This window comes from Oncorhynchus masou, chromosome 18 (genome assembly GCF_036934945.1).
Source record: "Oncorhynchus masou masou isolate Uvic2021 chromosome 18, UVic_Omas_1.1, whole genome shotgun sequence".
In the NCBI taxonomy this organism is placed as follows: Eukaryota; Metazoa; Chordata; class Actinopteri; order Salmoniformes; family Salmonidae; genus Oncorhynchus; species Oncorhynchus masou.
Genome location: NC_088229.1, coordinates 6,028,139 through 6,044,497, shown reverse-complemented (window position 1 = coordinate 6,044,497; position 16,359 = coordinate 6,028,139). Strand labels below are relative to the sequence as shown.

Below are 16,359 nucleotides of genomic sequence, written 5' to 3'. Positions count from 1 at the left end.
CCCCCCTCTCTCAAGTTGTAGAGGGTATGACCCTGTCCCCCCTCTCTCAAGTTGTAGAGGGTACGACCCTGTCCCCCCTCTCTCAAGTTGTAGAGGGTACGACCCTTTCCCCCCTCTCTCAAGTTGTAGAGGGTACGACCCCCCCCACTCTCAAGTCCCCCCCTCTCTCAAGTTGTAGAGGGTACGACCCTGTCCCCCCCTGTCCCCCCTCTCTCAAATTGTAGAGGGTATGACCCTGTCCCCTCCCTCTCTCAAGTAGTAGGTGAGATGACCCTATCCCCCCCTCTCTCAAGTAGTAGGTGGTACGACCCTGTCCCCCCCCTCTCAAGTAGTAGGTGGTACGACCCTGTCCCCCTCTCTCAAGTAGTAGAGGGTAGTAGTAGGTGGTACGACCCTGTCCCCCCTCTCTCAAGTAGTAGGTGGTACGACCCTGTCCCCCCTCTCTCAAGTAGTAGGTGGTACGACCCTGTCCCCCCTCTCTCAAGGTGGGTGGTACGACCCTGTCCCCCCTCTCAAGTAGTAGAGGGTACGACCCTGTCCCACCTCTCTCAAGTAGTAGAGGGTACGAGCCTGTCCCCCCTCTCTCAAGTAGTAGGTGGTACGACCCTGTCCCCCCCTCTCTCAAGTAGTAGGTGGTACGACCCTGTCCCCCCCTCTCTCAAGTTGTAGGTGGTACGACCCTGTCCCCCCCTCTCTCAAGTTGTAGAGGGTACGACCCTGTCCCCCTCTCTCAAGTTGTAGAGGGTACGACCCTGTCCCCCCTCTCTCAAGTTTAGAGGGTACGACCCTGTCCCCCCTCTCTCAAGTAGTAGATGGGACGACCCTGTCCCCCCTCTCTCAAGTAGTAGGTGGTACGACCCTTTCCCCCCCCCCTCTCTCAAGTAGTAGGTGGTACGACCCTGCCCCCTCTCTCAAGTAGTAGGTGGGACGACCCTGTCCCCCCCTCTCTCAAGTAGTAGGTGGTCCCCCCCTCTTCACGACCCTGTCCCCCCTCTCTCAAGTTGTAGAGGGTATGACCCTGTGCCCCCCCTCTCTCAAGTTGTAGAGGGTACGACCCTGCCCCCCTCTCTCAAGTTGTAGAGGATACGACCCCTGTCCCCCCCTCTCAAGTAGTAGGTGGGACGACCCTGTCCCCCCTCTCTCAAGTAGTAGGTGGTACGACCCTGTCCCCCGGTCTCTCAAGTTGTAGAGGGTTCGACCCTGTCCCCCCCTCTCTCAAGTAGTAGGTGGTACGACCCTGTCCCCCCTCTCTCAAGTAGTAGGTGGGACGACCCTGTCCCCCCCTCTCTCAAGTAGTAGGTGGTACGACCCTGTCCCCCCTCTCTCAAGTAGTAGGTGGTATGACCCTGTCCCCCCTCTCTCAAGTAGTAGGTGGTATGACCCTGTCCCCCCTCTCAAGTAGTAGGGGGTACGACCCTGTCCCCCCTCTCTCAAGTAGTAGGTGGTACGACCCTGTCCCCCCCTCTCTCAAGTTGTAGAGGGTACGACCCTGTCCCCCCCTCTCTCAAGTTGTAGAGGGTACGACCCTGTCCCCCCTCTCAAGTAGAGAGTCCCAACACCCAGAACCAAGAATATATGTTTGTGGGTGTGTGTGTGTGTCTCTCTGGGTGTGTGTGTGTGTGTGTGTGTCTGTGTGTGTGTGTGTGTGTGTGTGTGTGTGTGTGTGTGTGTGTGTGTGTGTGTGTGTGTGTGTGTTTGTGCGTGCGTGCGTGCGTGTGAGTGTGTGTGTGTGTCTGTGTGTGTGTGTGTGTGTGTGTGTGTGTGTGTGTGTGTGTGTGCGTGCGTGCGTGCGTCCCCCTCTCTCAAGTGTAGTGTGTGTGTGTGTGTGTGCGTGTGTGTGTGTGTCTGTGTGTGTCTGTGTGTGTGTGTGTGTGTGTGTGTGTGTGTGTGTGTGTGTGTGCGTGCGTGCGTGTAGTAGGGGGTAAGACGTGTGAGTGTGTGTGTGTGTGTGTGCGTGTGTGTGTGTGTCTGTGTGTGTCTGTGTGTGTGTGTGTGTGTGCGTGCGTGCGTGCGTGTGAGTGTGTGTGTGTGTGTGTGAGTGTGTGTGTGTGTCTGTGTGTGTCTGTGTGTGTGTGTGTGTGTGTGTGCATGCGTGTTAGGCTTTGTCGATATACCGTTGATATCATATCCCGGGGTATTTTCAAAATAACGACAGTATGATTTTCAAAACCTTAAAAAAATATATTTTGGTGGCTGTAATTCCACGAACTGGTTAAGTGGAACGACAAGACATCCCAACCAGCTATGCATTTTGTTTGCCAACTAAGTGGCTAGACGACATGCTTCGTGGGAACAGCAGTATCACTCAGTTCCTTCCTGGATCAACGTTCTTGCTGCCTGAATAGTTTTGTGCATAAAAATATATATTTTTGAAATCGCACCACTTGTTTGGACTTCCGGTAATACAGTACACCCCGGTATCCGGTATGGAACAGAAACGGTATGAACGTCTAGATACCGCCCAAACTGTGTGTGTGTGTGTGTGTGTGTGTGTGTGTGTGTGTGTGTGTGTGTGTGTGTGTGTGTGTGTGTGTGTGTGTGTGTGTGTGTGTGTGTGTGTGTGTGTGTGTGTGTGTGTGTATAAGTGCTGTGATGTAGTTTCACCACCTTGCAGTCTCACCGTTAGGAATGAAGAGGACAGAGGTAGGAAATCCCTGGAGACGCATCTGGAGACCTTTCAAAACTGTGAAGATTGGTGAGTACCCTAACCCCTACTCCCTAACCCCTACACCCTAATCCCTACACCCTAAACCCTACTCCCTAACCCTACTCACTAACCCCTACACACTAACCCCTACTCCCTAGCCCCTTCACCCTAAACCCTACTCCCTAACCCCTAACCCCTACACACTAACCCCTACTCCCTAACCCCTACACACTAACCCCTACACCCTAACCCCTACACCCTAAACCCTACTCCCTAACCCTACTCACTAACCCCTACACATTAAACCCTACTCCCTAGCCCCTTCACCCTAAACCCTACTCCCTAACCCCGAACCCCTACACACTAACCCCTACACCCTAACCCCTACACACTAACCCCTACACTCTAACCCCTACACACTAACCCCTACACCCTAACCCCTACACCCTAACCCCTACACACTAACCCCTACACACTAACCCCTACACCCTAACCCCTACACCCTAACCCCTACACACTAACCCCTACACCCTAGCCCCTACATACCCCCCCCCACCCCCTAACCCCTACACACTAACCCCTACCCCCTAACCCCTACACACTAACCCCTACACCCTAACCCCTACACACTAACCCCTACACCCTAACACCTACACACTAACCCCTACAACCTAACCCCTACACCCTAACCCCTACACACTAACCCCTACACCCTACCCCCTACATCCTAACCCCTACACCCTAACCCCTACACACATAACCCCTACACCCTACCCCTACACACTAACCCCTACACCCTAACCCCTACACGCTAACCCCTACACGCTAACCCCTGCACCCTAAGCCCTGCACACTAACCCCTACACCCTAGCCCCTACACACTAACCCCTACACCCTAACCCCTACACCCTAACCCCTACACCCTAACCCCTACACACTAACCCCTACACCCTAACCCCCTACACCCTAACCCCTACACACTAACCCCCTACACCCTAACCCCTACACCCTAACCCCTAGACCCTATTCCCCTACACCCTAAACCCCTACACCCTAACCCCTACACCCTAACCCCTACACTCTAACCCCCTACACCCTATCCCCCTACACTCTAACCCCCTACACCCTAACCCCCTACACCCTAACCCCTACACCCTAACACCTACCTCCTAACCCCTACACTCTAACCCCTACACCCTAACCCCTACACCCCCCCTAACGCCTACCTCCTAACCCCCTAAACCCTAACCCCCTACACCCTAACCCCTTGTGTTTACCCAAACTTCTGTACTTTTTTTTTATACTAGAATATGAAAAACAGTTTTGTACTAGTTTATTATAATTTTTTTGTGAGTTTTTGGGTCTTACTATAAATAATGGACCCAATGTGTGACATTTTCAAAACTTTTTAAAACAAAAATAAAAACGATTTCTATGCAGTTCCACATGTGTACTTAGAGGAGTAAAAGTGAATATATTCACATTTCCCATAATGCAACACTAGGTCGAGGACTATACATCCTGTTAGCACGTTTCGTACAGACGTTGGCAAGCACTCAATTGTAATTTTTTAAGGACCTCAATGTTATACAATTGTATAATTTATATAAATGTACATATAGGGCCCAATATATAACACCCCCCCCCGTCCAACCAAAAAAAGCTAAAAGTGTCAAAAAAGTAAGCCATTAGGGTTCGTAATGCATATAAAGCATATAATAATACATATTTTTGGGGGGCTTGCCAGTCCATTGATTTTCAAATCATTATTATATTGCAAACTGCGTGAGGATAACGTGGACTTGCCTGACTAAATAGATTGGATGCATGGTGATGTTTCTGTGTCCTATGAGGCTGACGCAGGCACGCATAATAAAGCATGTGAATATTGGTAGCATTAAAACCTCTCCATGTGATTGTCACCATCGCTGTTTTTTTTATAAATGGAAATTGATCCAAAAAAGGGATTTGTATGGAAAGCCAAGTTGAAGTCAACATTAGATGCTATCGTCGTCATAACAACCGCACGTGGGTTTCACCTTAAATTAACAGGGTAGCCAAGAACCCTTCATCTCTCACAAAGACTGATCAACAATGAAATCACAGATAATTATAAGGGAGCAGGAGAGAACTTATACATTGCTTTCAATAATTACAATAACTTTTCAGGCATCTAATTGAGGAAATGACTGATTTTTCTAAAGTAGGCCTATTCCAGTACTTGAATTTCTGAGCTCCAAATTCAAGTTCAGGGAGGCTACTTCAGGCTGCTTGTATTGCAGGTGTAACATGGAAACCAGAAATCTATTTGTCTTTTCATTACCAGATCATATTGTCAATAAGATCACTAGGCTATCACTTGGCTATCACTACGCTATGTGATGTGTCGTTATATCCAGAATAATTCATAGGAATGATCAAATCAATGTAAATCAAATCAATGTAAATATGTCCAGGTAGTCGTTTGATTAATTGTTCAACAGTCTTATGGCTTGTTTGCTATAACACTGTTGTTTAGGAGCCTCTTGGACCTAGACTTGGTGCTCCTTTACCGCTTGCTGTGTGGTAGCCGAGAGAACAGTCTATGACTAGGGTAGCTGAATCTTTGACAATTTTTAAGGCCTTCCTCTGATACCGCCTGGTATTGAGGTCCTGGATGGCAAGAAGCTTGGCCCCGGTGGTGTACTGGGCCGTTCTCACTACCCTCTGTAGTGCCATGCATGGAGGCCAAGCAGTTGCCATACCAGGCAGTGATGCAACCCGTCAGGATGCTCTCGATGGTAGCTGTAAAACCTTTTGAGGATTTGAGGACCCATGCCAAATCTTTTCAGTCTCCTGAGAGGGAATAGGTTTTGTCGTGCCCTCTTCTCGACTGTCTTGGTGTGTTTGGACCATGTTAGTTTGTTGTTGATGTGGACACCAAGGAACTCGAAGCTCTCAACCTGCTTCACTACAGCCCCATCGATGAGAATGGGGGCATTCTCCATCCTCCTTTTCCTGTAGTCCCCAATCATCTCATTTGTCTTGATCACGTTGAGGGAGAGGTTGTCCTTGCACCACACGGTCAGGTCTCTGACCTCCTCCCTATAGGCTGTCTCATCATTGTCTGTGATCAGGCCTACCACTGTTGTCATCAGCAAACTTAATGATGGTGTTGGAGTCATGCCTGGTCGTGCGGTCGTGGGTGAAGATGGAGTACAGCAGGGGACTGAGCACGCAACCCTGAGGTGCCCCCATGTTGAGGATCAGCGTGGCGGATGTGTTGTTGCAGTTTGCAGAGGGAGGTGTTTAGTCACAGGGCCCTTAACTTAGTGATGAGCTTTGAGGGCACTATGGTGTTGTACGCTGAGCTGTAGTCAATGAACAGCATTCTCACATAGGTGTTCCTTTTGTCCAGGTGTGGTATTTGGTATTATATTAGGATCCATTGTCTGTTGCAAAAGCAGCAGCTACTCTTCCTGGGGTCCAACACAAAACATGAAACATGATACAGAATGACAAAATACAGAACATCAATAGACAAGAACAGCTCAAGGACAGAACTACATACATTTTTATTGTAAGTCGCTCTGGATAAGAGCGTCTGCTAAATGACTTAAATGTAAATGTAAATATTAAAGGTACATGTGGCCTACATATCAATACATACACACAAACTTTCTAGTTCAAATAGAGGAGAGGCGATGTGCCGTGAGGTGTTGCTTTATCTGTTTTTTGAAACCAGGTTTGCTGTTTATTTGTTCAATATGAGATGGAAGGAAGTTCCATGCAATAATGGCTCTATATAATACTGTTCGCTTTCTTGAATTATTTCTGGATTTTGGGACTGTGAAAAGACCCCTGGTCTGGTAAGTGTGTATGTCAGAGCTGTGTGTAAGTTGACTACGCAAACAATTTGGGATTTTCAGCACATTAATGTTTCTTATAAAAAGAAGAAGTGATGCAGTCAGTCTCTCCCCAACTCTTAAAACTTCTTAGGGCTGAGATCCCGTTAACTGGATCGATATGACAACAGCCAGTGAATGTCCAGGGGGCCAAACTCAAAACCACAGAAATCTCATAATTACAATTCCTCAAACATAGAAGAATTTCACACCATTTTAAAGATACACTTCTTATTAATCCCACCCCAGTGTCCGATTTCAAGTAGGCTTTATGGCGAAAGCACCCCAGCGATTATGTTAGGTCAGAGCCAAGTCACAGAAAAACACAGCCATTTTTCCAGCCAAAGAGAGGAGTCACAACAATCAGAAATAGAGATAGAATGAATCACTAACCTTTGATGATCTAGAATCAATCTTTAGGATGTTTTTAACATAAATCTTCAATAACGTTCCAACCGGAGAATTCCTTTGTCTGTAGAATTGCGATGGAACAGAGCTCGCTCTCAGGTGAACGAGTGTCACGAGCTCAAGGCATTCTGGCAGACCTTTGACTTATTCCCCTCTCATTCGGCCCCACTTCACAGTAGAAGCATCAAACAAGGTTCTAAAGTCGGTTGACATCTAGTGGAAGCCTTAGGAAGTACAACATGACCAATATCCCACTGTATCTTCAATAGGGAATGGGTTGAAAAATGACCAACCTCAGATTTCCCACTTCCTGGTTGGATTTTTTCCTCAGGTTTTTGCCTGCCATATGAGTTCTGTTATACTCACAGACATCATTCAAACCGTTTTAGAAACTTCAGAGTGTTTTCTATCCAATATGAATACTACTACTATACTAATACTATGCATATATTAGCAACTGGGACTGAGTAGCAGGCAGTTTACTCTGGGCACCTCTGGGCACCTTATTCATCCAAGCTACTCAACACTGCCCCCAGCTATAAGAAGACTCTTAACCTAGAGAGACTGGCATGCATGGCATTTATATCATCCTTCTGATTACAATTAAGAGAAATATGTGCCACTTTGTTCTGGGCCAGCTGCAGCTTAACTAGGTCTTTCCTTACAGCACTCGACCACACTACTGGGCAATAATCAAGATTAGACAAGACTAGAGCCTGCAGAACTTGCTTTTTGGAGTGTGGTGTAAAAAAAAGCAGAGCATCTCTTTATTACGGACAGACCTCTCCCCATCTCTTTATTACGGACAGACCTCTCCCCATCTCTACAACCATTGAATCTATAGGTTTTGACCATGACAGTTTACAATCTAAGGTAACACCAAGTCATTTAGTCTCCTCAACTTGTTCAACACCCACACTATTCATTACCAGATTCAGCTGAGGTCTAGCCCTTAAGGAATGATTTGTACCAAATACAATGCTCTTAGTTTTAGAGATGTTCAGTGCCAGTTTATTACTGGCAACCCATTCCAAAACAGACTGCAACTCTTTGTTAAGGGTTTCAGTGACTTCATTAGCTGTGGTTGCTGATGGTTATATGGTTGAATCATCACCATACATGGACACACATGCTTTGTTTAATGGCAGTGGCAGGTCATTGGTAAACATAGAAAAGAGTAGAGGGCCTAGAGAGCTGCCCTGCGGTACACCACACTTTGCATGTTTGACATTAGAGAAGCTTCCATTAATGAAAACCTTTTGAGTTCTGTTAGATAGATAGCTCAGAATCCCCATTATGGCAGAGGTTGAAAAGCCACAACATATAGGTTTTTTCAACAACAAGTTATGGTCAATAATATCAAAGGCTGAAATCTAACAGTACAGCTCCCACAATCTTCTTATTATTGATTTTCTTCAACCAATCATCAGTCATTTGTGTCAGTGCAGTACATGTTGAGTGCCCTTTTCTATAAGTATGTTGAAAATATGTTGTTCATTTGTTTACAGAGAAATAGCATTGTATTTGGTCAAACACCATTTTTTACAATCATTTGTCTAAGAGCTGGAGCTAAGCTGATAGGTTGGATGTTAGAACCAGTAAAGGCCACTTTACAACTCTTGGGTAGATGAATTACTTTGGCTTCTCTCCAGGCCTGAGGACAAAGACGTTCCTCTAGGCTCAGATTAAAGATATGACAGATAGGAGTGGCTATAGAGTCAGCTAACATCCTCAGTAGGAGTGGCTATAGAGTCAGCTTCCATCCTCAGTAGGAGTGGCTATAGAGTCAGCTACCATCCTCAGTAGGAGTGGCTATAGAGTCAGCTGCCATCCTCAGTAGGAGTGGCTATAGAGTCAGCTACCATCTTCAGTAGGAGTGGCTATAGAGTCAGCTACCATCCTCAGTAGGAGTGGCTATAGAGTCAGCTACCATCCTCAGTAGGAGTGGCTATAGAGTCAGCTAACATCCTCAGTAGGAGTGGCTATAGAGTCAGCTACCATCTTCAGTAGGAGTGGCTATAGAGTCAGCTACCATCCTCAGTAGGAGTGGGTATAGAGTCAGCTTCCATCCTCAGTAGGAGTGGGTATAGAGTCAGCTTCCATCCTCAGTAGGACTGGCTATAGAGTCAGCTTCCATCCTCAGTAGGAGTGGCTACCATCCTCAGTAGGAGTGGCTATAGAGTCAGCTACCATCCTCAGTAGGAGTGGCTATAGAGTCAGCTACCATCCTCAGTAGGAGGGGCTATAGAGTCAGCTACCATCCTCAGTAGGAGTGGGTATAGAGTCAGCTTCCATCCTCAGTAGGAGTGGCTATAGAGTCAGCTTCCATCCTCAGTAGGAGTGGCTATAGAGTCAGCTACCATCCTCAGTAAGAGTGGCTATAGAGTCAGCTAACATCCTCAGTAGGAGGGGCTATAGAGTCAGCTACCATCCTCAGTAGGAGGGGCTATAGAGTCAGCTACCATCCTCAGTAGGAGTGGCTATAGAGTCAGCTACCATCCTCAGTAGGAGTGGCTATAGAGTCAGCTCATCCTCAGTAGGAGTGGCTATAGAGTCAGCTACCATCCTCAGTAGGAGTGGCTATAGAGTCAGCTTCCATCCTCAGTAGGAGTGGCTATAGAGTCAGCTACCATCCTCAGTAGGAGTGGCTATAGAGTCAGCTTCCATCCTCAGTAGGAGGGGCTATAGAGTCAGCTACCATCCTCAGTAGGAGTGGCTATAGAGTCAGCTTCCATCCTCAGTAGCCTTCCATCTAAGGTATCAATGCCAGGAGGTTTGTCATTATTGATCGAGAACAATACATCTTTCACTTCTCCCACACTAACTTTACAACATTCTAACTTGCAATGCTTTTCTTTTGCTTTCATTATGTGTTTTTTTTAATGTATGAATACAATTGCTCACTGTTGTTGTTAACATTTCCTGCCTAAATTCGCCCACTTTGCCAATGAAATAATAATTAAAATAATTGGCAACATCAAATGGTTTGGTGATGAATCAGCCATCTGATTGGATGAAAGATGGAGTTGAATTTGTCTTCCTGCCCAAAATTTCATTTAAAGTACTCAAGGGTTTTTTCCATCATTTTTTATATCATTTATCTTGGCTTCATAATACAGTCTCTTCTTCTTTGTGTTGAGTTGTTAGGCACATCATTTCTCAATGTCCATTAAGTCAGCCAGTCAGATGTACAGCCAGACTTAGTAGCCACTCCTGTTGCCCCATCTCTTTCAACCATACCGTTTTTCAATTCCTTATCAGTCCATTGAGCCTTAACAGCTCTAACAGTCAGTTTCTTAACATGTGCTTGTTTATCAATAAATGGAAGGTGCAATTTCATAAATTCATCAAGTACAGCGTTGTCGGTGATCAGGCCTACCACTGTTGTGTAAGGCAGTGTGGAGTGCAATAGAGATTGCATCATCTGATGATCTGTTTGGGTGGTATGCAAATTGGAGTGGGTATAGGGTTTCTGGGATGATGGTGTTGATATGAGCCATGACTAGCCTTTCAAATCATTTCCTTGCTACAGATGTGAGTGCAATGGGTCGGTAGCCATTTAGGCAGGTTACCTTAGTGTTCTTGGGCACAGGGACAATGGTGGTCTGCTTGAAACATGTTGGTATTACAGACAGACAGGGAGAGGTTGAAAATGTCAGTGAAGACACTTGCTTGGAGTACACGTCCTGGTAATTTATTTATTTTTTATTTTACTGGAACAAATTCTTATTTTCAATGACGGCCTATGAACAGTGGGTTAACTACCTGTTCAGGGGCAGAACGGCAGATTTGTACCTTGTCAGCTTGAACTTGCAACCTTCCGTTTAATAGTCCAACACTCTAACCACTCAGGCTAGACTGTTAATAACCTGCCGCCTGGCCCTGTGTACTTGTGAATGTTAACCTGTTTAAAAGTCTTACTATGCACATCGGTAAGAGTATGCTAGCATAGGGGCAGCGTGATCACACAGTTGTCCGGAACAGCTGATGCTCTCATGCGTGTTTCAGTGTTACTTGCCTCAAAGCGAGCATAGCATATTTAGCTCGTCTGGTAGGCTCGTGTCACTGGGAAGCTCTCGGCTGACAATTTTGGACATTCATCAAGACACCAACCAGGTGTTCTACAGGTGTGTCAAAGCTTGTACCAAGAGACTGAAAAACAGCTTCATTGACATGCAGTTCGTGGAAGCTCTATCTCAAGGCCAGTAGACTGTTAAACAGCTTCTATCTCAAGGCCAGTAGACTGTTAAACAGCTTCTATCTCAAGGCCAGTAGACTGTTAAACAGCTTCTATCTCAAGGCCAGTAGACTGTTAAACAGCTTCTATCTCAAGGCCAGTAGACTGTTAAACAGCTTCTATCTCAAGGCCAGTAGACTGTTAAACAGCTTCTATCTCAAGGCCAGTAGACTGTTAAACAGCTTCTATCTCAAGGCCAGTAGACTGTTAAACAGCTTCTATCTCAAGGCCAGTAGACTGTTAAACAGCTTCTATCTCAAGGCCAGTAGACTGTTAAACAGCTTCTATCTCAAGGCCAGTAGACTGTTAAACAGCTTCTATCTCAAGGCCAGTAGACTGTTAAACAGCTTCTATCTCAAGGCCAGTAGACTGTTAAACAGCTTCTATCTCAAGGCCAGTAGACTGTTAAACAGCTTCTATCTCAAGGCCAGTAGACTGTTAAACAGCCATCACTAACATACAGCCATCACTGCCAACATACACACTCAAATCACAGGCCACTTTAATAAATTGATTTAATAATTGTATCCTTTTCAAGCTTCCAGTCTGTTATTTGAACTCAATCAGCATGACAGAGTGATCTCCAGCCTTGTCCTTGTCAACACTCACACCTGTGTTAACGAGAGAATCACTGACATGATGTCAGCTGGTCCTTTTGTGACAGGGCTGAAATGCAGTTGAATTTTTTTTGGGGGGCGGGGGGATTCAGTTCTTTTGCATGGCAAAGAGGGACTTTGCAATTAATTGCAATTCATCTGATCACTCTTCATAACATTCTGGAGTATATGAAAATTGCCATCATACAAACTGAGGCAGCAGACTTGGTGAAAATTAATATTTGTGTCATTCTCAAAACGTTTATCCACGACTGTATATAGAGCCATGACTACATGGAACTCTATTCCACATCAAGTAACTGACACAAGCAGTAAAATTAGATTTTTAAAAAACAGATTAAAAAAACACCTTATTGAACAGCAGGGACTGTGAAGCAACACAAACATTGGCACAGACACACACACACACACACACACAATAACATATGCACTGTACATACATGGATTTAGTACTGTAGATAAGTTGTACCGGTGTGGTAGGGGCCTGATGGCACACAGTGTGTTGTGAAATCTGTGAATGTATTATAATGTTTTTAAAATTGTATAAACTGCCTTAATTTTTGTGGGACCCCAGAAAGAGTAGCTGCTGCTTTGGCATCAGCTAATGGGAATCCATAATAAATACAAATACACATATGATCCTTGACGAGTCCCTCAAAGCACTTCATGATGACAGAAGTGAGTGCTACGGGGCGATAGTCATTTAGTTAAGTTACGTTCACCTTGCCATAATTAAATGCGGTGTTTCGCAGTTTTTGCGCGAATGCTGCCATCCTACATCCGCGCCCACAGCTTGTTGATAAAACAACCATGGGAATACTTTGATTACAGAGTGGATGAGGGCCAGCTCACCCAAACAACCATGGGAATACATTGATTACAGAGCGGATGAGGGCCAGCTCACCCAAACAACCATGGGAATACTTTGACTACAGAGTGGATGAGGTCCAGCCAGTTCACCCAGTTCAAACAACCATGGGAATACTTTGATTACAGAGCGGATGAATACTTTGGAGCCCAGCTCACCCAAACAACCATGGGAATACATTGATTACAGAGCGGATGAGGGCCAGCTCACCCAAACAACCATGGGAATACATTGATTACAGAGCGGATGAGGGCCAGCTCACCCAAACAACCATGGGAATACTTTGATTACAGAGCGGATGAGGGCCAGCTCACCCAAACAACCATGGGAATACTTTGATTACAGAGCGGATGAGGGCCAGCTCACCCAAACAACCATGGGAATACATTGATTACAGAGTGGATGAGGGCCAGCTCACCCAAACAACCATGGGAATACATTGATTACAGAGCGGATGAGGGCCAGCTCACCGAAACAACTATGCAAATGGTTTTACAAAGCAGTGTAAGGGAGGTTTAGTTCCCAAAATCAACAACTATTTTACACATGAAATTATTCTACTAACGACTAAATCCAAATAGTTGCTAAGTGACAATGACATGAAGATACTGTACTGAGCATTCCCGGTGGGCATTATAATACAACTACATTCCAAAAGTGAAAATGCACTCATAGCTATGACCACAATATATTTAGACTACTTCGCGTTTGTCTGGGCTTGCTCACCACTGTTTTTGGTGGAGCATTGCATCCTGGGTTAAAATGCAGTTTCAAAATTCATTGTATTTCTATGTAGACTATTTCAATATAAAAGCGTCAGAAATTAGCTTCAAAGGCCTTGTTTACACAGGCAGCCCAATTCTGATCAAAAACATTTACCAATCAGATCAGCTTTGAAAAAAGATCAGTTAGTGGAAAACATATCAGAATTGTGCTTTCCTCGTGGTAAACACAGCCATAGTGGTTTTTATGTGGTTTTGGAACTAAACTATTCATATTGGCCCTGATTTCAGACCTGAGTTAAACGCGTAAATTCACTTTTTTACATCCTGCTCTCTCTGTGCGTATTCGGACCTTGAATTTAAGCACGAGAATAGCACGCTATTCGCCCGCTATTTGTTTAGGGTGGAGATCAAAAATATTAAGGTGTGTCTACAGTTACACCATGTTCTGATCTTTACTTAATAATTCCCTCATAATTCCCACCACTTTTACGGGCGAAGAAACCGCGAATAAGGTCGAGCAAACCAGCCGGTTCCAAGTGGAGAAACACTTCCCTTTTCCGATATAATCTCCATGCACTGAATTTATAAATGGATTAAAAGCCAGGTAAATGAGTAATCAGTTTGTAGAAGGGGATCGTAAATACACATAGAAATTATTTTTAGATTATTTTTCTTATGATCCCTGGAAACCAGTCATATAGGAGCAGAATGAAAATCATATCAACATGACATGTATATTACAGCCCCCTTTTCCCACAGTGAAATAGGCTACGAATAGCTGTGCCGTTATTCAGAATTATAATTGTGTGCCCTCAGAGTTTGCATAGAGGACATTTGGAGGACTGTAAGGGCTGAACAGTTGACGTGTGCTCTTTAGAATGTTTGGAAAGCCCGGGCTCTCCCGTAAAGCCCAGCTCTGTGGAGTGTACGGCTTAAAGTGGTCCATTGGACAGATACTCAAATCACCGCTGTGGAGCTTTGGCAAATAAATACAAAATCAGAGTGGCTAGATGCGCCAAGCTTATAGAGACGTACCCCAAGAGACTTGCAGCTGCAATTGCTGTAAAAGGTGGCTCTACAAATTATTGACTTTGGGGAGGTGAATAGTTATGATGCTCAAGTTTTCTGTTTTTTTTGTGTCTTATTTCTTGTTTGTTTCACAATAAAAAAGTATCTAGCATCTTCAAAGTGGTAGGCATGTTGTGTGTAACTCAAATGATACAAACCCACCAAAAAAATCTATTTGAATTCCAGGTTGTAAGGAAACAAAATAGGAAAAATGCCAAGGGGGGTGAATACTTTGGCAAGACACTGTATATGATATTTGTGTGTCTCCCTCATTATTATTCACGATTCATTCAGGATTATCCGTAACCATGGTAGCATCCACATTCATGTAGAAGTGTTTAGAAACATATTCTATTCACAATAAACGTGACTCCAAAATGACACAATACATGATTTACCTTTTTAAAATTATTATTTAAAATTTGTAAAAAGCCCCCAAAAATTGCTAATTTATTTAGTTATTTTATGAACCCTTATTTTACCGGCAAGTTGACTGAGAACACATTCTAATTTACAGCAACGACCTGGGGAATAGTTATAGGGGAGAGGGGGGGGGTGGTGTATGAATGAAGCAATTAGAAGCTTTTTATTATTTTCGTTTTGGCACAAAATAATCTGAACAAGACCAAAACCAACATCAAATGCATCCAACTGTAAAGGCTGTCGTGGGAGGAAGGTGAGGACCAAGGTGCAGCGTGGTACGTGTTCATCATTTTAATGGTAAAACTGAACACTATCAAACAAGCAACAAAAGAACAACCAAAACAGCTCCGTCAGGTGTAAAACACACTAAACAGAAAACAACCACACACAAACAAAAGTGGGAAAACAGGCTGCCTAAATATGGTTCTCAATCAGAGACAACGATTGACAGCTGCCTCTAATTGGGAACCATACCAGGCCAAACACATAAAAAACCAGAACTAGAACAATAAAATGCCCACCCCAACTCACGCCCTGACCAACCTAAACAAGAAACATAACAAAGGAACTAAGGGCAGGACACCAACAAAGGTATAGTCACAAGATGTAGACATTGCATTCTATGCATATTGGAATAAAATACTTTTCTTACTACTTTAATACACATATAAGTTCATTTGTGTTTAAATTTAATTAATTAATTTAATTTAAATGTCTAAATGGTTCAAAGCTGACGGTCTGCTCTCTAACCTCATAATCATTGTTTGATTTCAAATCCAAAATTCTTGGAGTGTAGAGCCAAAATATGTAGAGAAATGTGCTCACTAATTACTGTATCTTTTAATATTTACTGGGTAAGTCACAACTGAGCCAAATAAACTAATAACACAAACAAAACTAAACTAATAACACAAACAAACAAACAAATAACACTCAACTAATAACAAACAAACAAACAAATAACACTAGCTAAATAACACTCAACTAATAACACAAACAAACAAACAAATAACAATCAACTAATAACAAACAAACAAACAAATAACACTCAATCGCATTTTTGTTTTGCGCCTTTCAAGGCAATTTCACGGCGTTGTATATTCTCACAGGCTTTAATGGGGTGATTTAGACCATATATGGTTAATTAGGGGTGAAATAGCCAAAGTCATGCAAGAGCACTGAGGCTGAGAACAGTTGGTATTTATTAATGGTTTATTAATTATTTATTAATTATATTTATTAATCTCCTACCAGTGTGAGACTCGTAAAATTGTTTGATAAATCACACTTCTTCTATACTAATAGTTAAACCTCTTTCTCTCTCCCACCCCCCAGCACCAAACCAACATTAGATGAGATAATGGTCTGGGATCAGTAGTTAAACCTCTTTCTCCCAAACCAACATTAGATGAGATAATGGTCTGGGATCAGTAGTTAAACCTCTTTCTCTCTCCCACCCCCCAGCACCAAACCAACATTAGA

At 44.1% G+C, this 16,359-nt stretch overlaps 1 protein-coding gene across 4 annotated transcripts in view; it reads left to right on the top strand.

Annotated features, from left to right (window-relative positions):
• Positions 1-16,359, top strand: part of LOC135503867 (regulator of G-protein signaling 17-like) — a 110,732-nt gene that overhangs the window by 36,275 nt on the left and 58,098 nt on the right. For 3 of the 4 annotated variants that reach the window (XR_010450012.1, XM_064922036.1, XM_064922038.1), the window contains exon 3: positions 2,615-2,695. Coding sequence is in view for 3 of the 4 variants with exons in the window: in XM_064922036.1 (XP_064778108.1) it covers positions 2,615-2,695 (81 nt within the window). In the remaining variant the exon portion in view is untranslated. The remainder of the gene's footprint in view (positions 1-2,614; positions 2,696-16,359) is intronic. The other variant, XM_064922037.1, reaches the window with a different exon arrangement.